The 25,628-nt window shown below is 51.6% G+C and overlaps 1 protein-coding gene across 4 annotated transcripts in view; it reads right to left on the reverse strand.

Annotated features, from left to right (window-relative positions):
* LOC147094588 (coronin-1C-A-like) overlaps positions 1–22,822 on the reverse strand; it is an 84,256-nt gene extending 61,434 nt beyond the window's left edge. Inside the window, exons 1-2 of one of the 4 annotated variants that reach the window (XM_085974424.1) lie at positions 22,727–22,822; positions 1,404–1,606 (exon numbers count right to left, since the gene is read on the reverse strand). In XM_085974424.1, coding sequence (XP_085830550.1) covers positions 1,404–1,604 — 201 coding nt within the window. In that variant the 5' untranslated portion in view covers positions 1,605–1,606; positions 22,727–22,822. The other 3 variants (XM_085974423.1, XM_085974425.1, XM_085974426.1) reach the window with 3 other exon arrangements.
* Positions 22,823–25,628: the final 2,806 nt, after the last annotated feature.

A 25,628-nucleotide genomic window follows, 5' to 3' on the forward strand; every position in this document is an offset into this window, starting at 1 on the left:
CCCATCCCTAGTTGCCCCTTGAGAAGGCGGTGCTGCGCCGACGTCTTGAACCGCTGCAGTCCGTGTGGTGAAGGTACTCCCACAGTGCTGTTAGGGAGGGAGTTCCAGGATTTTGGCCCAGCGACGATGAAGGAACGGCCGATATATTTCCAAGTCAGGATGGTGTGTGACTTGGAGGTGGAACTTGGAGGTGGTGGTGTTCCCATGCGCCTGCTGCCCTTGTCCTTCTAGGTGGAAGAGGTCGTGGGTTTGGGAGGTGCTGTCGAAGAAGCCTTGGCGAGTTGCTGCAGTGCATCTTGTAGATGGTACACACTGCAGCCACGGTGCGCCGGTGGTGGAGGGAGTGAATGTTTAAGCTGGTGGATGGGGTGCCAATCAAGCGGGCTGCTTTGTCCTGGATGGTGTCGAGCTTCTCGAGTGTTGCTGGAGCTGCACTCATCCAGGCAAGTGAAGAATATTCCATCACACTCCTGACTTGTGCCTTGTAGATGGTGGAGAGGCTCTGGGGGAGTCAGGAGGTGAGTCACTCTCTCTACCCGTGTAGGACGCCCCCCACTTATCGAACTCCCTCCCCCAGCGATAGAAACATAGAAGATAGGAGCAGGAGTAGGCCATTCGGCCCCTCGAGCCTGCTCCACCATTCAATGAGATCATGGCTGATCATCCAAATTCAGTGCCCTGTCCCTGCTTTCTCCCCATATCCCTTGATCCCTTTAGCCTTAAGAAATATATCCAACTCCTTCTTGAATATATTTAATGAATTGGCCTCAACCGCCTTCTGTGGTAGAGAATTCCACAGGTTCACCACTCTCTGGGTGAAGAAATTCCTCCTCATCTCTGTCCTAAATGGCTTACCCCTTATCTTTAGACTGTGACCCCTGGTTCTGGACTCCCCGACCATCGGGAACATCCTTCCTGCATCTAGTCTGTCCAGTCCTGTCAGAATTTTATAAGTTTCAATGAGATCCCCTCTCATTCTTCTAAACTCCAGCGAATATAAGCCCAATTGACCCAATCTCTCCTCATACGTCATTCCTGCCATCCCAGGTATCAGTCTGGTGAATCTTCGCTGCACTCCCTCCATGGCAAGAACATCCTTCCACAGATAAGGCGACCAGAACTGCACACAATACTCAAGGTGTGGTCTCACCAAGGCCCTGTACAACTGCAGCAAGACATTCTTGCTCCTGTACTCGAATCCTCTCGCTATGAAGGCCAACATGCCATTTGCCTGCTTAACCGCCTGCTGCACCTGCATGCTTACCTTCAGCGACTGGTGCACAAGGACACCCAGGTCTCGTTGCACTTCCCCTTCTCCCAATCTGTTGATAGTACCCTCTCCCCGCCCCCCCCCCACCACCCACCCTGGCACTCTACGGGAATGGGAAAGTGCCAAGACGCACCTTGGAGAGAGGGAGGACCATGAACGCCCCTCCTCCACTGGCCTCCACGATCATGGCCAAGAAGGTGGGGTTGACGGCGCAGAAGTTGCTGTCCCAGGTGTTCTGGGAGATGCGGATGTCATCGTAGCATTGGTCGGACTTCATAGGCTGGCCAAAGACATGGCGGTACTTGCTCGATCGGACAACTCCCTTGCGAGACATGGCTGAAAGGCAAACAAAGAGGAGAAATAACAAGGGCAGAAGGTTCAAAGCCAGCTCCGACACAAGAGATGAAGGTCTCCTCGCGCTGGTGAGGGGCTGTGGCCACGGGAGGGTACGGTAAAGTCCATGTTGGGTGGCTGTGGGCGGAGATTAAACGGGTGGGTAGAGTCCATGATAGGGTATCTTCCCCCCATATCCCTCAACCCCACCCTCCCACCCACCTTCTCCCCATATCCCCCCCACCCACCTACTCCCCATTTCCCTCAACCCCACCCACCTATCCACCTTCTCCCAATATCCCTCAACCCCACCCACCCCACCTCCTCCCCATATCCCTCAACCCCACCTACCCACCTCCTCCCCATATCCCTCAACCCCACCCACCCACCCACCTTCTCCCCATATCCCTCAACCCCACCCTCCACCCACCTTCTCCCCATATCCCCCAACCCCACCTACCCACCTCCTCCCCATACCCCTCAACCCCACCTACCCACCTTCTCCCCATATCCCACAACCCCACCCACCCACCTTCTCCCCATATCCCCCAACCCCACCCACCCGCCCACCTTCTCCCCATATCCCCCAACCCCACCCACCCACCTTCTCCCCATATCCCTCAACCCCACCCACCCACCTTCTCCCCATATCCCTCAACCCCACCCACCCACCCACCTTCTCCCCATATCCCCCAACCCCACCTACCCACCTCCTCCCCATACCCCTCAACCCCACCCACCCACCTTCCCCCATATCCCTCAACCCCCACCCACCCACCCACCTTCTCCCCATATCCCCCAACCCCACCTACCCACCTCCTCCCCATACCCCTCAACCCCACCCACCCACCTTCCCCCATATCCCTCAACCCCACCCACCCACCTTCTCCCCATATCCCTCAACCCCACCCACCCACCCACCTTCTCCCCATATCCCTCAACCCCACCCTCCCACCCACCTTCTCCCCATATCCCCCAACCCCACCTACCCACCTTCTCCCCATATCCCTCAACCCCACCCTCCCACCCACCTTCTCCCCATATCCCCCAAACCCACCCTCCCACCTTCTCCCCATATCCCTCAACCCCACCCACCCACCTTCTCCCCATATCCCCCAACCCCACCCTCCCACCTTCTCCCCATATCCCACAACCCCACCCACCCACCTTCTCCCCATATCCCTCAACCCCACCCACCCACCCACCTTCTCCCCATATCCCCCAACCCCACCCTCCCACCTTCTCCCCATATCCCACAACCCCACCCACCCACCTTCTCCCCATATCCCTCAACCCCACCCACCCACCTTCTCCCCATATCCCCCAACCCCACCTACCCACCTCCTCCCCATACCCCTCAACCCCACCCACCCACCTTCCCCCATATCCCTCAACCCCACCCACCCACCTTCTCCCCATATCCCGCAACCCCACCCACCCACCTTCTCCCCATATCCCTCAACCCCACCCTCCCACCCACCTTCTCCCCATATCCCCCTCACCCACCTACTCCCCATTTCCCTCAACCCCACCCACCTACCCACCTCCTCCCCATACCCCTCAACCCCACCCACCCACCTTCTCCCCAATCCCTCAACCCCACCCACCCACCTTCTCCCCAATCCCTCAACCCCACCTACCCACCTTCTCCCCATATCCCGTCAACCCCACCCACCCACCTTCTCCCCATATCCCCAATCCCACCCACCTTCTCCCCATATCCCTCAACCCCACCCACCCACCTTCCCCCATATACCTCAACCCCATCCACCCACCTTCTCCCCATATACCTCAACCCCACCCACCCACCTTCTCCCCATATACCTCAACCCCACCCACCCACTTTCTCCCCATATCCCTCAACCCCACCTACCCACCTTCTCCCCATATCCCTCAACCCCACCTACCCATCTTCTCCCCATATCCCTCAACCCCACCTACCCACCTTCTCCCCATCTCCCTCAACCCCACCTACCCACCTTCTCCCCGTATCCCTCAACCCCACCTAACCACCTTCTCCCCATATCCCCAACCCCACCGACCCACATTCTCCCCAATCCCTCAACCCCACCCACCCAGCTTCTCCCCATATCCCCAACCCCACCGACCCACCTTCTCCCCAATCCCTCAACCCCACCGACCCACCTTCTCCCCAGATCCCTCAACCCCACCTACCCACCCTCTCCTCATATCCCTCAACCCCACCCACCCACCTTCTCCCCTATCCCTCAACCCCACCTACTCACCTTCTCCCCATATCCCTCAACCCCACCTACCCACCTTCTCCCCATATCCCTCAACCCCACCTACCCACCTTCTCCCCATATCCCTCAACCCCACCTACCCACCTTCTCCCCATATCCCCAACCCCACCTACCCACCTTCTCCTCATATCCCCCAACCCCACCCACCCACCTTCTCCCCATATCCCTCAACCCCACCTACCCACCTTCTCTCCGTATCCCTCAACCTCACCTACCCACCTTCTCCCCATATCCCTCAACCCCACCCACCCACCTTCTCCCCATATCCTCAACCCCACCTTCTCCCCATATCCCCAACCCCACCCACCCACCTTCTCCCCATATCCCTCAACCCCACCCACCCACCTTCTCCCCATATCCCCCAACCCCACCCACCCACCTTCTCCCCATATCCGTCAACACCACCCACCCACCTTCTCCCTGTATCCTCAACCCCACCCACCCACCTTCTCCCCATATCCCTCAGCCCCACCAACCCACCTTCTCCCCATATCCTCAACCCCACCCACCCACCTTCTCCCCATATCCCTCAACCCCACCTACCCACCTTCTCCCCATATCCCTCAACCCCACCTACCCACCTTCTCCCCATATCCCTCAGCCCCACCAACCCACCTTCTCCCCATATCCTCAACCCCACCCACCCACCTTCTCCCCATATCCATCAACCCCACCCACCCACCTTCTCCCCATATCCCCCAACCCCACCTACCCACCTTCTCCTCATATCCCCCAACCCCACCCACCCACCTTCTCCCCATATCCCTCAACCCCACCTACCCACCTTCTCTCCGTATCCCTCAACCTCACCTACCCACCTTCTCCCCATATCCCCAACCCCACCCACCCACCTTCTCCCCATATCCCTCAACCCCACCCACCCACCTTCTCCCCATATCCTCAACCCCACCTACCCACCTTCTCCCCATATCCTCAACCCCACCCACCCACCTTCTCCCCATATCCCCCAACCCCACCCACCCACCTTCCCCCATATCCCCAACCCCACCCACCCACCTTCTCCCCAATCCCTCAACCCCACCGACCCACCTTCTCCCCAGATCCCTCAACCCCACCTACCCACCCTCTCCTCATATCCCTCAACCCCACCCACCCACCTTCTCCCCTATCCCTCAACCCCACCTACTCACCTTCTCCCCATATCCCTCAACCCCACCTACCCACCTTCTCCCCATATCCCTCAACCCCACCTACCCACCTTCTCCCCATATCCCTCAACCCCACCTACCCACCTTCTCCCCATATCCCCAACCCCACCTACCCACCTTCTCCTCATATCCCCCAACCCCACCCACCCACCTTCTCCCCATATCCCTCAACCCCACCTACCCACCTTCTCTCCGTATCCCTCAACCTCACCTACCCACCTTCTCCCCATATCCCTCAACCCCACCCACCCACCTTCTCCCCATATCCTCAACCCCACCTTCTCCCCATATCCCCAACCCCACCCACCCACCTTCTCCCCATATCCCTCAACCCCACCCACCCACCTTCTCCCCATATCCCCCAACCCCACCCACCCACCTTCTCCCCATATCCGTCAACACCACCCACCCACCTTCTCCCTGTATCCTCAACCCCACCCACCCACCTTCTCCCCATATCCCTCAGCCCCACCAACCCACCTTCTCCCCATATCCTCAACCCCACCCACCCACCTTCTCCCCATATCCCTCAACCCCACCTACCCACCTTCTCCCCATATCCCTCAACCCCACCTACCCACCTTCTCCCCATATCCCTCAGCCCCACCAACCCACCTTCTCCCCATATCCTCAACCCCACCCACCCACCTTCTCCCCATATCCATCAACCCCACCCACCCACCTTCTCCCCATATCCCCCAACCCCACCTACCCACCTTCTCCTCATATCCCCCAACCCCACCCACCCACCTTCTCCCCATATCCCTCAACCCCACCTACCCACCTTCTCTCCGTATCCCTCAACCTCACCTACCCACCTTCTCCCCATATCCCCAACCCCACCCACCCACCTTCTCCCCATATCCCTCAACCCCACCCACCCACCTTCTCCCCATATCCTCAACCCCACCTACCCACCTTCTCCCCATATCCTCAACCCCACCCACCCACCTTCTCCCCATATCCCCCAACCCCACCCACCCACCTTCCCCCATATCCCCAACCCCACCTACTCCCCATATACCTCAACCCCACCTTCTCCCCATATACCTCAACCCCACCTTCTCCCCATATCCCTCAACCCCACCGGCCTACCTTCTCCCCGTATCCCTCAACCTCACCTACCCACCTTCCCCCATATCCCTCAACCCCACCCACCCACCCTCTCCCCATATCCCTCAACCCCACCCACCCACCCTCTCCCCATATCCTCAACCCCACCCACCCACCTTCTCCCCATATCCCTGAACCCCACCCACCCACCCTCTCCCCATATCCCTCAACCCCACCTACCCACCTTCCACCCATATCGCTCAACCCCACCTACCCACCTTCCACCCATATCGCTCAACCCCACCTACCCACCTTCCACCCATATCCCTCAACCCCACCTTCTCCCCTGGGGAACAGTGTTCCCCCCCCACAATCTGGGAATCTTCGAGGACAGGGCACGCTCTACAAGCTCGCTTCCTATCCTCCCTCGGTGGCCTGGTTTGTATTGAAAGCCCCACGATCAATGCTCTCTCTCTCTCTCTCTCTGTCTGTCTCTCACATTCTCCTTCCTGGGACTAGGTGCCACAGGAACAACCTTAAATACCCGCAATGTCAAAGCTTCAGTGGCCCCTGAACTACAGTCTTGCATAGTGATAGGTCCCTGATGGACACAGACCCCCCTCTCTCCGACACACAGGCCATCCCACTGCCCCCCCCCTCTTTCCAACACTCCCTGATACACACACCCCACCCCTCCCCTCTCTTACTGGGGCACCAGATGTTGACCCAGAGTTTGCATGTTGAGCAAAGTGTAGCTTTACCAGAAGGCAATTCAGATCAGGGGCGTCGCAGAACCGGAAACTCGGCATTTGGAGCTTTGCAAGAAAGAGAGTGAAAATTGTGGCTTAATGGTTTCCTGTCTGTTCGTCTCTGTCACTCTGTGTCAGTGTCCTGTGTCTCTATCTCTCGCTCGCTCTCTCGCTCTCTCGAATTCAAGGTGAAGGGGTTGGGTCCATTGGGATTCTGTACAGTGGGAGCGAATGGGAAGGGGTCGGGCCCATTGGGGTTCTGTACAGCGGGAGCGAATGGGAAAATAGGAACAGGAGGAGGCCATTCAGCCCCTCGAGCCTGTTCCCGCCAGTCAATCAGATCGTGGCTGATCTGTATCTTAGCTCCCTCGACCCGCCTCGGTTCCGTAACCCTTAATACCCTTGCCGAACAAAATCTATCAATCTCAATTTTGAAATTTTCAATTGACACCCCCCCCCCCCCCCAGCCGCGACAACTTTTTGGGGGAGAGAGTTCCAGATTTCCACTAACCCTATGTGTGAAGAAGTGCTTCCTGACATCACCCCCAAACTGCCTGGCTCTATTTTTAAGGTTCCGCCCCCCGTCCCTTGTTCTGGACTCCCCCCTCACCAGAGGAAATAGTTTCTCTCGATCAACCCTCTCCAACCCTTTAACCATCTTAAACACCCGGATCAGATCAACCCCTTAATCTTCTAAACTCGAGGAAACACAAGCCTAGCCCGTGCAACCTGTCCTCGTAATCGAACCCTTTTAGCCCCCGGGTGTCGTTCTGGTGAATCTGTGCTGATCCCCCTCCAAGGCCAATAGAAACAGAGGATAGGAGCAGGAGGAGGCCATTCGGCCCCTCGAGCCTGCTCCGCCATTCAATGAGACCATGGCCGATCATCCAAACTCAGTACCCTGTCCCTGCTTTCTCCCCATATCCCTTGATCCCTTTAGCCTTAAGAAATATATCCAACTCCTTCTTGAATATATTTAAATGAATTGGCCTCAACTGCCTTCTGTGGTAGAGAATTCCACAGGTTCACCACTCTCTGGGTGAAGAAATTCCTCCTCATCTCTGTCCTAAATGGCCTACCCCTTATCTTTAGACTGTGACCCCTGGTTCTGGACTCCCCGACAATTGGGAACATCCTTCCTGCATCTAGTCCTGTCAGAATTTTATAAGTTTCAATGAGCTCCCCTCTCATTCTTCTAAACTCCAGCGAGTATAAGCCCAATCGACCCAATCTCTCCTCATACGTCATTCCTGCCATCCCAGGTATCAGTCTGGTGAATCTTCGCTGCACTCCCTCCATGGCAAGAACATCCTTCCTCGGATAAGGCGACCAAAACTGCACACAATACTCAAGGTGCGGTCTCACCAAGGCCCTGTACAACTGCAGCAAGACATCCTTGCTCCTGTACTCGAATCTTCTCGCTATGAAGGCCAACATAACATTTGCCCTCTTAAGCGCCTGCTGCACCTGCATGCTTACCTTCAGCGACTGGTGCACAAGGACACCCAGGTCTCTTTGCACTTCCCCTTCTCCCAATCTATTGCCATTCAAATAATAATCTGACTTCCTGTTTTTGCCACCAAAGTGGATAACCTCGCATTTATTCCCATTATACTGCATCTGCCATGCTTCTGCCCAATCACCCAACCTGTCCAAATCATACTGGAGTTTCTCGGCATCCTCCTCACAGCACACACGCCCACCCAGCTTTGTGTCGTCTGCAGACTTGGAGATATTACATCTAGTTCCCTCGTCCAGATCATTAATATATATTGTGAATAGCTGGGGTCCTAGGACCGATCCCTGCGGTACCTCACTAGTCACTGACTGCCACTCGGAAAAAGACCCGTTTATTCCAACTCTTCGCTTCCTGTCTGCCAACCAGTTCCCTATCCAATATATTCTTCCTGAGGTGCGGGGCCCAGGACTGAATGCAGTTACTCTGGATGGGGTCTGAACGAGGCTTGATATTAACTGCAGGGTAACTAACTTCCAACCCATTGTATTCCAGCCCTCTTGAAATAAAGGCCAACATTCCATTAGCCTTTTAAAATTATTTTTTGTACCTTGTTCACTGGCTTTTACTGATTTCTGTCCATGGACCCCATAATCTCTCTGCTCCCCCACAGTTCCCAGCCCCTCGCCATTCAGAGAATACCTTGGTGAGACCACACCTGGAGTAACATAGAAACACAGAAGATAGGAGCAGGAGTAGCCCATTCGGCCCTTCGAGCCTGCTCTGCCATTCAATGAGATCATGGCTGATCATCCAAATTCAGTACCCTGTCCCTGCCTTCTCCCCATATCTCTTGATCCCTTTAGCCTTAAGAAATATATCCAACTCCTTTTTGAATATATTTAATGAACTGGCCTCCACCGCCCTCTGTGGCAGAGAATTCCACAGGTTCACCACTCTCTGGGTGAAGAAATTCCTCCTCATCTCTGTCCTAAATGGCTTACCCCTTATCCTTAGACTGTGACCCCTGGTTCTGGACTCCCCGGCCATCATAAACATCCTTCCTGCATCTAGTCTGTCCAGGCCTGACAGAATTTTATAGGTTTCGATGTGATCCCCTCTCAATCTTCTAAACTCCAGTGAGTATAAGCTTAATCGATCCAATCTCTCCTCATACGTCATTCCTGCCATCCCAGGTATCAGCCTGGTGAATCTTCGCTGCACTCCCTCCATGGCAAGAACATCCTTCCTCAGATAAGGCGACCAAAACTGCACACAATACTCAAGGTGTGGTCTCACCAAGGCCCTGTACAACTGTAGCAAGACATCCTTGTTCCTGTACTCGAACCCTCTCGCTACGAAGGCCAACATACCATTTGCCTTCTTAACCGCCTGCTGCACCTGCATGCTTACCTTCAGCGACTGGTGCACAAGAACACCCAGATCTCTTTGCACTTCCCCTTCTCCCAATCTATTGCCATTCAAATAATAACCTGCCTTCCTGTTTTTGCCACCAAAGTGGATAACCTCACATTTATCCACATTATAGTGCATTTGCCATGTTTCTGCCCAATCACCCAATCTGTCCAAATCGTACTGGAGTTTCACGACATCCTCCTCACAGCTTACCCTCCCACCCAGCTTTGTGTCGTCTGCAAATTTGGAGATATTACATCCAATTCCCTCGTCCAGATCATTAATATATATTGTGAACAGCTGGGGTCCTAGGACCGATCCTTGCGATACCCCACTAGTCACTGCCTGCCACTCGGAAAACGACCCGTTTATTCCAACTCTTTGCTTTCTGTCCGCCAACCAGTTCTCTATCCAAGTCAATACCTTGCCCCCAATCCCATGTGCCTTAATTTTGCACGTGTACAATTTTGGTCTCCTTACCTAAGGAAGGATATACTTGCCATAGAGGGAGTGCAACGAAGGTTCACCAGATTGATTCCTGGGATGTCGTTTGAAAAGAGATTGAGTAAACTAGGCCTGTATTCTCTTGAATTCGGAAGAATGAGAGGGTGTCTCATTGAAGCATACAAAATTATTACAGGGCTTGATAGGGTGGATGCTGGGAGAATGTTTCCCTTGGCTGGGGAGTCTAGAACCAGGGGCCACAGCCTCAGGGTAAAGGGTCGGCCATTCAGGACTGAGATGAGGAGAAATTTCTTCACACAGAGGGCGGTGAATCTTTGGAATTCTCTACCCCAGAGGGCTGTGGAGGCTCAGTCATTGGGTATATTCAAAACAGAAGTCGATAGATTTCTGACTAGTAAGGGCATCGAGGGAGATGGCGATAGGGCCGGTGAATGGAGTTGAGGCAGAAAATCAGCCACGATCTCATTGAATGGCGGAGCAGGCTCGAGGGGCCCAATGGCCGACTCCTGCTCCTATTTCTTATGTTCTTATGTTCGAATACCCTGATCTATCTTTCTCGGGTCCAAAGTGGGATGACCTCACACTTTCCTCACGTTGACCTCCATCTGCCACAGTTTTGCCCGCTCGCTTAATCTGTCGACGTCCCCTCGCAACTTCCTGCTCCCATCTGCACTACTTACGGTGCCACCTAGCTCGGTGTCGTCAGCAAACTGAGATATATGGCTCCCTATTCCTTTATCCAAGTCATTGATAAAAATAGTGAAAAGCTGAGGCCCCAGTGCAGATCCCTGGGGGACACCACTAGTCACCTCCTGCCAACTGGAGTGCAGACCCATTATCCCTACTCGCTGTCTCCTAACCAATTCCCTACCCACCTCAATAGGTGGCCTCCCATTCTACACGCTCTCTGTTTCTGTTAACAGTCTGTTATGTGGAACCTTATCGAATGTCTTCTGGAAGGGGTCGGGTCCATTGGGATTGTGTACAGTGGGAGGGAATGGGAAGGGGTTGGGTCCATTGGGATTGTGTACAATGGGAGTGAATGGGAAGGGATTGGGTCCATTGGGATTGTGTACAATGGGAGTGAATGGGAAGGGATTGGGTCCATTGGGATTGTGTACAATGGGAGTGAATGGGAAGGGATTGGGTCCATTGGGATTGTGTACAATGGGAGTGAATGGGAAGGGGTTTATCCTGTGCTCAGTTAAGTGGCTCAGGTTCCATGGCATGGGACAGGGGTATTTGGAGCTAAGCAGGGACAAGAGAGGAAGGTTCAGAGGAAAACTTAACAGAGTAAGAGAGAGGTGGGAGAGGCTGGGGTGGAGAGAGAGAGAGAGAGAGAGAGAGGGATGGAGAGAGATGGGTCTTTCTCAAATGACAGATGACACAATGTGGACGAGGATGTTTCCAAATGATTTCCGCCCATTGCCACCAGAAGAATTCGACAGCCCTGCACACACGGCGAGTTCAGATGAACACTCGACACTTGAACTACTGCCTTAGTCGTAGAATCACACAGCGCAGGAGGAGGCCATTCGGCCCATCGTTCCTGTGCCGGCTCTCCAATCAGTCCCACTCCCCCCCTGCTCTTTCCCCCGGAGCCCTGCAAATGGTTCCTTTTCAAGTATTTACCCAATTCTCCTTTTGAAAGTTTCGATTGAATCTGCTTCCACCGCCCTTTCAGGCAGCGCGTTCCAGATCGCAACAACTCGGCGCGTTTAAAAAAAAATCATCTCCCCTCCTTTGCCGATCGTCTTAAATCTGTGTCCGCGGGTTCCCTGCCACTGGAGACAGTGTCTCCCCATTCCCCCTCACTCGCTCACTCACCGTGCGTTATGGCCAATGGCGCTGGTTGGGGTGCGACACCTTTTACCGGTTAGATCCGGTGGTTCGAATCAGAGCCCTCCTTTCCTGCTCCCCCGCCCCCCCCCCACCACACGACCGAACATCGCCTTTTAAAGTAATGGGGACCCATTCTACGCAGCCAGTTGGCCCTTCGCAGGTCTCCGCTTCCTCCTACGTCACCAGCTCTCCTTCCTGTTTCTCCTCCTCAACATCTCCCCTCTGATCTGTAACTTGTTCTCTCTTTCCCACTTCCTCACCCCCGCCATCTTTTCACTTTAGCCGCACCGTTACTCAATTTTGCTATGGTAGTCGGTCTCTGTTCCTGTCTCCCTCTCTCTCCCCCTCCCTCCACCCTCTCTCACTCACACTTTTGGCCCCTCTCGCCCTCCTTTACCCTGTTCTCCTTCTCATCTCCCTCACTCTGCCTCTCTCCTTCAATCTCGCGTTCTGCCTCTCCCTTTCAATCCCGCTTTGCCTCTTTCCCTCGCTCTGCCTCTCCCTTTCTCTCAGTCTCTGACACTCTCTCCTTCACTCGCTCTCACTCTCCTTCCCTCACTCTCCCTCTGGCTGTCTCTCTCTCTGTCTCTCTCTCTGCCTGTCTCTCCACCTGTCTGTCTTTCTTTCCGTCTCTCCCCCTCTCTGTCTCTCTCTCTGTCCCTCTCTCTCTCCCTCGCCCTGTCTCTCTCTCCCTCTCCATCCATCCCTTGCAGTCTCTCCGTCTCTGTCTCTCTCTCTCTCCCTCTGTCTCTCTCTCTCCCTCTCCCTGTCTGTCTCTGTCTGTCTCTCTCTCTCTGTCTCTCTCTCTCTCCCCATCTCTCTCTCTCTGTCTCTCTCTCTCTCTCTGCCTCCATCTGTCTCCCTCTGTCTCACTCTACCTCTCCCTCTCTCTCTGTCTCTCTCCCTCTCTCCCTCCCTCCGTCTCTCTCTCTCTCTCTCTCTCCCTGTCTTTCTCCCTCCCTCCGACTCTCTCTCCCTGTCTCTCTCTCTCTGTCTCCATCTCTGTCTCCCTGTCTCCCTCTCTCCCTCCCTCTGTCTCTCTCTCCCTCTCCCTGTCTCTCTGTCTCTCTCCCTCTCTCCCTCTCTCCCTCCCTCTGTCTCGCTCCCTCTCTCCCTCCCTCCGTCTCTCTCTCCCTGTCTCTCTCTCTCTCTCTCTCTCTCTCTCTCCATCTCTGTCTCCCTGTCTCTCTCTCTCCCTCTCCCTGTCTCTCTCTCTCCCTTCATCTCTGTCTCCCTGTCTCTCTCCCTCTCTCCCTCCATCCATCCCTTGCAGTCTCTCCCTCTCCCTCCCTCCCTCCCAGTCTCTCTCCCTCTCCCACTGCCCAGTGTGTTAAAATACTCTTGCTAATTCCACCCCCCCCTCACCGCCCCCGCCCCAGATTGGCAGAAAACACCAGTCACAGTGAAACGATCGCAACTTTTCTTTGGTCAAAAAATATATTTTTGGAAAAAGTGGACAGCTGGCAGAACAGGAGCAAAAACCACAATTGAAATCCCTTTTACAATAAAAGACCAAATTCTTGCACACACACACAAAAAAATATTGCAACGTGACAACCCTGTGCACCTTGCAAGTGCTGGCAAAGATGGAAACATCAGAAGCTTGTCAAAGATTGCTCTTTGCAGGAAGCGGAGAGAGAGAGAGACTGGGAGAGGCTCAGTTTTAATTCACAGACTCTCGTGTCTAATGGCCAAGCCTGGACAATTTAGCAATAACTGATGCTCAGAGCCCTGGAGCCCTGGATCTCTCTCTCTCTCTCTCTCTCTCTCACACGCAGAGAAGGTTTTTTTTCAGGTTTTTTTTCCTCTGTCACACTCACCTCCTCTTTGCTTGGCTCTTCACTCACTGGCAGTCAGGACGAGTCGGGAGTCGGGAGTTGGGCTGGGCTGGGCAGCCTGGGGGGGCGAGAGATGATGCTGAAGCCTACACAGGGCGAGCAGCCAGGCAGGGAATGATGAGACAGCAGCGCTGGAGCCTGCCCCTTTAAGAAGGCAGCGCCCCGCTCCTCCCCCCACCGGCACCACGTGGGTCTTAAAGGCACAGGCACCGCCCTCTTAAAGCCAAATGGCCCTATTTAGAAATAGGAGAAAGGGGAGGAGAGATAGAAAGCAAGATAGAGAGATAGATAGATAGATAGATAGAGAGAGAGAGATAGATTGATAGCTAGATGGAGAGAGAGAGATAGAGATAGATAGATAGATAGATAGAGAGAGATAGATAGAGATAGATATATAGATATATAGAGATAGATAGATAGAGAGAGAGATAGAGATAGATAGATAGATAGAGAGAGATAGATAGATAGATGTATAGAGAGAGATAGATAGATAGATTTATAGATAGCTAGATGAGAGAGAGAGATAGATAGATAGACAGAGAGAGAGAGAGAGAGAGATAGAGAGAGCGAGAGAGAGAGAGAGAGATAGATAGATAGAGATAGATAGTGGCACACTATGTTACAGCTTGCCATAAACAGAGGGACAACCACTAAATATAAGAAAAGAGTATATATAAATTATATGAATGTATATTTATACACTCAGGGATATATCTGTTTATACACTGTATGGATAGATCTGTATTTTTGTCTACAAACATGAATGTTTTTCGATGCTTTGGCAACATAAGATGTAACTTGTCATGCCAATAAAGCGATTTGAATTGAATTGAATTGAATTGATAGATAGAGATAGAGATAGATAGATAGATAGCTAGATAGCTAGATAGATAGATAGATAGATAGATGGAGATAGATAGAGAGAGAGATAGATAGATAGATAGATAGATAGATAGATAGATAGATAGATGGAGATAGATAGAGAGATAGATAGATAGATAGATAGATAGATAGATAGATAGATAGATAGATAGATAGATAGATGGATAGGGATAGATAGTGTAGTGTATGTGCTTTAAGTCAGAACTACTTTTTACAGCTCCTGTATACTGTAGTACCGGCAGTGACCACACCGGTATATAAGCTGTGCGCATGCCTCTGTACCCCCAGTCTAGAGATGACCCTCCTCCAGTAAAGACCTGTTATTTGTTTATGTACAGCATCCCTGTAATTATTTATCCACTGAACCACGGATCTAACAGTGGCGACGAGTGTTGATGCGAATCTACCTGCAACATAAAAAAAAAATAGTCGAGTCCAGGAACACGGGCGTCGACCGCGAGCAACCGCCCAGCAGTCAGGCAGAGATCCAACTTCGCTGGGGAGGCTGTGGAGAGCCGGGCTTGGTTCCCCAGCCACAACGAGCAGTAAGGTCCAGAGCAGACTCTTCCCGAGCAGCGGCGGCTGGAGCCGACCGACGGCAGAGAGAGAGAGCCGGGCAGCATCGATGGGGTAAGAAAGAGGGTGAAGAGAGCAGGGCGCAGCCGGGGGTTGATCACCGAGTGGCGTCGAGGGAAAATACTGCAACCAGAGAGAGAGAGGGTAAGAAACAGCCGGGTTCTAGACTGAGCGGCATCGACAAATATCAAGAGAAGAACGCGCAGAGCACAGCCAGGGATCACAGGCTGATCAGGGTCCGCGGGGCGAAGCAAGGGGAGACGCCATTGAGCCGCGGAGAAGCAGGGAGAGCGCAGGAGACGCCATTGAGCCGCGGAGAAGCAGGGAGAGCGCGGGAGGCGCCATTGAGCCGCGGAGAAGAAGGAAGAGCGCAGGAGACGCCATTTTGCGAAGCCGCAGCGGAGAAGACGGGCGAGCGCGGGAAGGAAGGAAAGCGCGGGAGACGCCATTTTGTGCCAGCGGAGAAGAAGGGGAAGCGCGGGAGGCGCCATTGGGGATAGTTAACGCACAACCAAGGATGCCGAAGAGTGGCAGTATCTCTACATTCGACAATGAAGTCGAAGATTGGGCGACATATGTGGAACGTATTGAGGTGTACTGCAGGGCGAATGAAGTGCCAGATGCTAATAAAGCACTGGTTCTGTTAAATTCCATGGGTTACTGCGAAATCTAATAACCCCAGAGAAGCCGGTAAACAAGAATTTTGAAAGCATAGTAGAAATCCTACAGGACCACTTAAACCCCACACCACTGCTGATAGCAGAACGATTTAAGTTCCATAAAAGGAACCAACACAAAGACGAAAGTAACGCTGAGTACCTAACGGAACTGCGCAAGCTATCGAAATACTGCCAGTTTGGAGCGGGACTAGCAGACACGTTAAGGGACAAGTTTGTGTGTGGGCTACAAAGTGAAGGAACCCAGAAACGGCTTCTATCAGAAAAGGACCTTACGCTGGACAAAGCTTTCAATATGGCAGTATCACACGAAGCAGCCGCAAGGGGCGCTGCAGAGATACAACGGAGACCGCAAGAATATGGCACCAACGGAATGACCTATGGAACAGGGAAGTGCTATCGCTGCGGCAGAACAACACATGACCAGAAAGATTGTTGGTTCAAGGACCAAGTGTGCAGACAGTGTGGGAAAGCAGGACACATAGCAAGAGTCTGCAGGTCTGGGAAGAAAACCAACAGTAAGAAATCTCCACAGGAGAAGTACAAAAAGTTTCACCAGGTGATGGACAGTGGTTCAGACGAACAGAAAAGTGACACAGACTCTGGAAGCAAGGAGCTGGGTTGTCTGAAACTACATAATGTAACTGAAATGGAGGATCACCAGACTATCTGGGTTACACTCAAGATAGACGGAGTCCAAGTGGAAATGGAATTGGACACAGGGTCAGCTCTAACAGTCATAAATCAAAGAGACTACAAGCGGCTATTTTCACACATACCCTTGAAAGCTCCAGAGATTGTCTTGAAGACGTATACGGGGCAAAAAGTCTACCCCAAAGGAAAAATAAGGGTGAAAGTGACATATAACGGTCAGGAAATACCTAAAATGGATATATATGTATTGCCAAATGGAGGACCACCACTGCTAGGATGTGAATGGAGCCGGAAGATACATTTAGATTGGCATTCCATACAGGCACTGAAGGTGGAGGTTAAAAAGGATGACGACATCACGCCTGGACGACTGTCAAAAATGCTAACTGACGCAAAAGAAGTGTTCCAGGAGGGACTAGGAACACTAAAAGGAATAACAGCAACAATTAAAATAGAGGATAATGCAAGCCCAAAGTTTCTGAAGGCCAGACCAGTGCCTTATGCGATCAGACCAGAGGTTGAAGCAGAGCTGGAAGGGTTGGAACGTTCAGGAGTACTGTCCAAAGTGGACTGGAGCGAGTGGGCTACACCCATCGTTCCTGTAATGAAGAGGTCGTTGAGTAATACGCCTGGGGAACCAAAGAAGGTCCGCATCTGTGGGGATTTTAAGGTGACAGTGAACCCAGTCCTTCACACGGTGCAATATCTGCTTCCACGAATTGAGGATATTTTCGCCTCGCTATCTGGTGGTAAACGCTTCACCAAAATTGATCTAGCCCAGGCGTACTTGCAAATGGAGGTAGAAGAAGCTTCGAAACATTACCTTACGATCAACACCCATAAAGGTCTCTATCAATACAACCGGCTGGTGTTTGGAGTAGCCTCGGCTCCGGCTATCTGGCAAAGGGCAATGGATCAGGTCCTGCAAGGGATTTCAGGGACCCAGGGTTATTTGGACGACATCTTGGTCACGGGCGAAAATGACGGTGATCACCTCGCTAACTTGGAGAAGGTGCTCGCCAGATTAAAGGAATATGGGCTACGAGCTAATCGCCACAAGTGCGAGTTTTTCCAGAAACAGATCTCGTATTGCGGCCACGTCATCGATGAAGAGGGGTTACATAAGTCCCCTGACAAGATAGAGACAGTAGTCAAGGCTCCAGCACCGGAAAATGTGTCACAACTGAGGTCGTTCCTCGGGCTGGTAAACTATTACCACAAGTTCTTACCAAATTTGTCTACGGTATTACACCCGCTGAACACCCTACTGCAAACAGGGGTACCATGGAAGTGGGATGACGAACGTAGACGAGCTTTCCAGAAGTGTAAAGAATTGATCACATCAAAAGAGGTGTTGGCCCATTTCAACCCAGCACTACCAATTCGTTTCGCATGTGATGCATCACCCTACGGCATTGGAGTGGTGCTGTCGCACAAATTCCCAGACGGGTTGGAGAGGCCAGTAGCCTTTGCGTCTTGGTCACTAACCTCAGCCGAGCGCAACTGCGCACAGATTGACAGGGAGGCATTCAGCCTAGTATGGGGAGTAAAAAAATTCAACCATTATCTGCATGGGCAGAAGTTCACCTTGCTGACTGACCACCAACCACTTGTCTCCATCTTTAATCCTAAGAAGGGCGTGCCAGTAATGACTGCACAGCGGTTACAAAGATGGTCCCTGTTTCTAGGGGCGAATCAATATGAAATAGAATATAAAGGCACGAAACAGCATGGGAACGCTGATGGGCTATCGCGCCTGCCACTGCCTACGGTGGAGGAAGCACCAGCAGTGGACCCTATCGAGATATTTCAGGCGCTGGAGCCTTAACTACCGCTTCAATTTTGTCAGGGGACTTATGCAACCCCTCTTCATCAATCACGTGGCCACAATACGATATCTGTTTCTTAAAAAACTCGCACTTGGGGCGATTGGCTCGTAGCCCATGTTCACGTAGTCTAGTGAGCACCTGCTCTAGGTTGGCAAGGTGTTCACTGTCATCTTCACCTGTCACTAGGATGTCGTCCAAGTAACACCGAGTCCCCGGAATCCCTTGCAGGACTTGTTCCATCGCTCTTTGCCATATCGCTGGAGCTGATGCTACTCCGAATACCAGTCGATTATACTGGTAAAGACCTTTGTGAGTGTTTATCATGAGATACTTCCTAAAGGATTCTTCAACCTCCATCTGCAAATATGCTTGTGCGAGGTCAATTTTTGTAAAACGCTTCCCTCCAGATAGTGAGGCGAAGATATCTTCTATCCTTGGAGGAGGATATTGTACTGTGTGAAGAACTGGGTTCACCGTCACCTTGAAGTCCCCACAGATGCGAACCTTCCTTGGCTCCTCAGACTTATTGTTTAACGTTTTCTTCATGACAGGAACGATGGGTGTCGCCCACTCGCTCCAGTCTACCTTAGATAACACGCCTGCATTCTCCAGATTCTCCAGCTCTGCCTCGACGGCTGGGCGAATTGCATATGGTACCGGTCTTGCTTTGAAAAACTTGGGAATTGCATTCTCCTCTATTTTTATCGAGGCGGTTACGCCTTTAAGAGTGCCCAGTTCTTGTTGAAATACCTCTTTGGCGTCAGCTAAGATTGTTGACAATCGTCCAGGTGTGACGTCGTCATCCTTTTTACCAGCCACCGTCAGTGCCTGAATGGAGTGCCAGTCTAAACTTATCTTTCTGATCCATTCACGTCCCAATAACGGTGGTCCACCATCTTGCAGAATGTAGAGATACAATTTCCGTATTTTCTTGCCGTTGTATTCGACAGGCACCCTTATTTTTCCTCTGGGGTATACTTTTTGCCCCGTATACGTCCTCAAGACAATGGATGTCTCTCTCAAGGGTATGTGTGAGAATAGCCGCTCGTAGTCTCGTCGATTCATGACGGTTAGCGCTGATCCTGTATCCAATTCCATTTTGACTTGGGACCCTGCTATCATGAGGGTGACCCAAATGGTTCGGTGATCCTCTTTTGCGATTACGTTGTGAAGTTTGAGACAGCTTAGTCTCTTGTTCCCGGATTCACTATCGCTCATCTGGTCTTCGGAACTACTGTCCGTCATCTTTTGTACTTTCCTGTACGGTTCCTTATTAGACTTTTTGTTGTCGTTGGTCTTCTTCCCAGACCTGCAAACTCGTGCAATGTGTCCCATCTTTCCGCATTGCCTGCATATTTTTCCTTGGACCAGCAGTCCTTCTGGTCATGATTTGTTCTGCCGCAGCGATAACATTTTGCAAATCCCCGTGTCATTTCGTGGGTGCGTATTCCTGTGGCTTTTGTTGTATTTCCGCAGCTCCCCTTGCTGCTGCTTTGTACGATACTGCCACGCTGAAAGCCTTATCTAGCGTCAGCTCTTTCTCTGAGAGTAACCTCTTCTGGGTTCCTTCACTCAGGAGTCCACAGACAAATTTGTCCCGTAAGGTATCTGCCAGTCCTGCTCCGAACTGGCAGTGCTTTGATAGCTTGCGTAGTTCCGTAAGGTAATCAGCATTGCTCTCATTTTTATGCTGATTTCTCCTGTGGAATTTAAATCTTTCTGCTATCAGCAGCGGTGTAGGATTTAGGTGTTCCTGTAGGATAGCAACAATTTCGTTAAAACTCTTCACCTTCAGTTTGGCTGGAGTAATCAGGTCCCGCAATAGGCCGTACGTTCTTGCGCCCATTAAATTTAGCGATACCGATGCCTTTTTCTCATCGGCTATTTCGTTTGCCTTGCAATATACCTCGACTCTTTCCACATACGTGGTCCAGTCTTCTATTGCATTATCGAAGGCAGTGATATCGCCAGTCTTTGGCATCTTGAAAATCTAAGATGGCGCCTCCCGCGCTTTTCCTTTGTCCCCGATGGATCAAAATAGCGCCTCCCGCGCTTTTCCTTCTTCCCCGCCGAGTTAAGATGGCGCCTCCCGCGCTTTCCCGCCGCTGCCGCTGCTGCCAACGCTGTTGCTGGCGATTATATTTATTTTACTATCCTGTAATGGCGACGCCCTATGGTCTTCGCGCCTCCCCGATCGCTGCTGCAAACGCCGCTCTCCGCGGTATTTTTATTTTTCTATCGCGCTTCAATATTTGCTCCGTTAATTGAAGAACCGTTCCTGTCGTGGAGCGGACCCTCTGGGACACTTCCCTCCCTCTTCTTAGGTCCGAAGGCTGACCGGCTTCGAAGCACCGGCCGCGCCCTGTGTGCTCCACCCTCTCTCTCTCTTTGCTTCCCGACTCGCTGCCCGGCCCCGTTGCAGAGCCACCCGATCGAGCTCTAGCCCGCCGCAGCCCAGGAAGGATCAGTGCACTACCTGCCACCAGCCCGATTAGCTCGGAAACCACAGACTGGAGAACCAAGCCTGGCTCTCGACAGTCTCTCCTGCAACTTTTCAATTCGATGATTTGGAGGGCGGTTGCCCACGGTCGACGCCCGTTTCTCGAGTTTCTTTGGATTATTTTTTTTTCTTTCTTCTGGCTTCGACCTTCAATAACGTCGTCTGAGGTGCTGCCGAGTTGCAGGTAAGTTCGTTTCTTACTCGTCGCCAGTATTATGTCCGTGTATAATTGAGACATGGACTGCAGAAGTTGATTATAACAAGTCTTTACTGAATGGAGACAACCTGGAAACTGAAACTACAGAAGCCTGCTAGGGCCTTTTATACAGGGGTGGTCACTGCCGGTATTGCAGTCTGAGACCAGTTATTCCCTTAAAGGTACATAGACAACACTGCCCTGGGAGTGTTTGATGGGACAGTGTAGAGGGAGCTTTACTCTGTATCTAACCCTTGCTGCACTTGCCCTGGGAGTGTTTGAAGGGGACAATGTAGAGGGAACTTTACTCTGTATCTAACATGTGCTGTACCTGCCCTGGGAGTGTTTGATGGGACAGTGTAGAGGGAGCTTTACTCTGTATCTAACATGTGCTGTACCTGCCCTGGGAGTGTTTGATGGGACAGTGTAGAGGGAGCTTTACTCTGTATCTGACCTCTGCTGTACCTGCCCTGGGAGTGTTTGATGGGACAGTGTAGAGGGAGCTTTACTCTGTACCTAACCCGTGCTGTACCTGCCCTGGGAGTGTTTGATGGGACAGTGTAGAGGGAGCTTTACTCTGTATCTAACCCGTGCTGTACCTGCCCTGGGAGTGTTTGACGGAACAGTGTGGAGGGAGCTTTCCTTTGTATCTAAACCGTGCTGTACCTGCCCTGGGAGTGTTTGAAGGGGACAATGTAGAGGGAACTTTACTCTGTATCTAACATGTGCTGTACCTGCCCTGGGAGTGTTTGATGGGACAGTGTAGAGGGAGCTTTACTCTGTATCTGACCTCTGCTGTACCTGCCCTGGGAGTGTTTGATGGGACAGTGTAGAGGGAGCTTTACTCTGTGCCTAACCCGTGCTGTACCTGCCCTGGGAGTGTTTGATGGGACAGTGTAGAGGGAGCTTTACTCTGTATCTAACCCGTGCTGTACCTGCCCTGGGAGTGTTTGACGGAACAGTGTGGAGGGAGCTTTCCTTTGTATCTAAACCGTGCTGTACCTGCCCTGGGAGTGTTTGACGGAACAGTGTAGAGGAAGCTTTTCTCTGTATCTAAGCCGTGCTGTACCTGCCCTGGGAGTGTTTGACAGAACAGTGTAGAGGGAGCTTTACTCTGTATCTGACCCCGTGCTATACCTGCCCTGGGAGTGTTTGATGGGACAGTGTAGAGGGAGCTTTATTCTCTATCTAGCCCGTGCTGTACCTGCCCTGTGAGTGTTTGATGGGACAGTGTAGAGGGAGCTTTACTCTGTATCTAACCCCGTGCTTTACCTGCCCTGGGAGTGTTTAATGGGACAGTGTAGAGGGAGCTTTACTCTGTATCTAACCCGTGCTGTACCTGCCCTGGGAGTGTTTGATGGGACAGTGTAGAGGGAGCTTTACTCTCTATCTAACCCGTGCTGTGCCTGGTACAAAGTGCGCCACTGTGTTGTTTGTGTGATTAATTGAGATGGAACCCTGTGTTTTCTGTGCCTGTAGCAGACACACCTCACGCAGTGCGCTCTCGTTGCCCCCGTTCTCGTGCGTAACCTTGCGGCAGAAGCCAAGAAGACTTACCAGCGCGAGAAACCTCACATGAACATTGGGACGATAGGACATGTCGATCACGGAAAGACCACACTCACTGCAGCAATTACCAGAGGTACTGTGTGGGATAGAGGGAGAGAGCATTAGGCTCACTGTAACAGTGATATACCCCACACCCCTCACTGTAACAGTGATATACCCCACACCCCTCACTGTAACAGTGATATACACCACACGCCTCACTGTACAACTCTGATATACCCCACACCCCTCACTGTAAAACTCTGATATACCCCACACCCCTCACTGTAACACTCTGATATACCCCACACCCCTCACTGTAACACTCTGATATACGCCACACCCCTCACTGTAACACTCTGATATACCCCACACCCCTCACTGTAACACTCTGATATACGCCACACCCCTCACTGTAACACTCTGATATACCCCACACCCCTCACTGTAACACTGATATACCCCACACCCCTCACTGTAACACTCTGATATACCCCACACCCCTCACTGTAACACTCTGATATACCCCACACCCCTCACTGTAACATTCTGATATACCCCACACCCCTCACTGTAACACACTGATATACCGCACACCCCTCACTGTAACACTCTCTGATATACCCCACACCCCTCACTGTAACAGTGATATACCCCACACCCCTCACTGTAACAGTGATATACCCCACACCCCTCACTGTAACACTCTCTGATATACCCCACACCCCTCACTGTAATAGTGATATACCCCACACCCCTCACTGTACAACTCTGATATACCCCACACCCCTCACTGTAACACTCTGATATACCCCACACACCTCACTGTAACACTCTGATATACACCACACCCCTCACTGTAACACTCTGATATACCCCACACCCCTCACTGTAACACTCTGATATACCCCACACCTCTCACTGTAACACTGATATACCCAACACCCCTCACTGTAACACGCTGATATACCCCAAACCCCTCACTGTAACACTCTGATATACCCCACACCCCTCACTGTAACACTCTGATATACCCCACACCCCTCACTGTAACACTCTGATATACCCCACACCCCTCACTGTAACACACTGATACACCCCACGCCCCTCACTGTAACACGCTGATATACCCCACACCCCTCACTGTAACACTCTGATATACGCCACACCCCTCACTGTAACACTCTGATATACCCCATGTGATAAAAATAATAACTTCCGGGAAGATATGTCATCACTTCCTGTGAACTGTGAACTGTGAACTATGAACTATGAACTGTGTACATACCTCACTTCCTCTCATGTGTCACTTCCTGTTGGACTGGTATAAATACTGGTCTGTTCAGTATTGTAAGAGGCTTCTACCAGAGGCATGGTAAAGACCTCTCTTGTATATAGTGTGTTTATAAGTTACTTAAAGCTTACTTTAAAGTTACTTGATGGTAAGCCTCCTTTTTCTTACATCAATTTAAGTAACTTAGTATTTACACTGACAAATACTAGACCTTCGGACAAACTCGGAATTAAGGATCCAGGGAACCACCCATCATGGAGAAAATCCTTAGACCTATTCGTCTGGACTTGGACCCGAATGCACCAGCAGCTGGCAGGGTATGGAAGCATTGGTACCGTACTTTTGAGAATTTTCTGGATGAATGTGAAGCGGATGCTCCTGCTAGATTGAAGATACTTATCAATTATGTGACCGCAAAAGTGTTCGAATATGTTGATGAATGGGATAATTACGATGTGGTGATTCGGGCACTTAAGAAACTGTATGCCAAGACCCCAAATGAGGTCTATGCTAGACATCTACTGGCCACAGCCCGACAAGGGCCAGGGGAATCAATTGACGAATTCCTGCAAGAACTTCGCAGGCTCAGCGTAGATTGTAACTTTCAGGCAGCCTCAGCTGAGCTGTACCGCCAAGAAATGATTCGTGATGCTTTCATCTGCGGGATTGCCTCTCCATTTATACGCCAGCGTCTACTAGAAAGTAAAACACTTGAGCTACAAAAAGTTTTTGACCTAGCTTGTTCACTGGATTTGGCAAAGAGAAATGCAGACCTCTATCAGCTGCCCAGATCTCGATCTGCTGCTGTAGCTGCAACCAGACAATTCAAGCGGTCTCAGGTGAACCCTATCATGGGGGAATCTAATTCTGATAATTCTGATGAAGAAGAGGAGGACGACCCCACTTTAGCAGCCTCTTGGCAATCTAGGAAGGAATGCTTCTTTTGTGGAGATGCTTTTCACCCTAGGAAAACCTGCCCTGCTCGCAATGCAATCTGCAGTTATTGCGGGAAAAAAGGACACTTTGCTAAAGTTTGCCTATCAAGGGCCTCTACGAGGGCCAATCCAGCTAAGGCCTACCGAACTGCCCCAATTAGGGCCTATCAAGATGCTCCAGCTAGGACCTATCAAGCTTCCTCTCGAGCTCTCTCCCAAAGAAGCACACCGAGAGTTTTAGCCACTCTCTGTGCAACGACACCAATTACAGCTGCTTGCCCACAGAACCTGTCTCATGCTGCCACAAAAATTTCAATTAAAGGGCATACCTTAGATGCCTTAATTGACTCAGGAAGTACTGATAGTTTCATTAAGGAACAGATTGTTGCGAAATTGAAACTACATGTCTTCCCATCGGACCAGGCAATTGCGATGGCCCAGTCATCACTTAATACCAGAATCTCCGGCTTTTGTGTTGTTGATATGACACTTCATGGTCGTATGTATCCCTCCACCCGACTTTCGGTGCTCAAGGACTTATGTAGTGATCTCCTCTTAGGACTGGACTTCCAAAAACAGCATAAGAAACTCACCATTGAGTTTGGTGGATCCAAACCCGGACTTACTATTTCTAATATACCGTCTAAATTACCATTTTGTGCATTATCAGCAGCTTCACTTG

Source organism: Somniosus microcephalus, unplaced genomic scaffold, assembly GCF_052327205.1.
Source record: "Somniosus microcephalus isolate GS21.2 unplaced genomic scaffold, FLI_Smic_1.0 unresolved_chr1, whole genome shotgun sequence".
Classification (NCBI taxonomy): domain Eukaryota; kingdom Metazoa; phylum Chordata; class Chondrichthyes; order Squaliformes; family Somniosidae; genus Somniosus; species Somniosus microcephalus.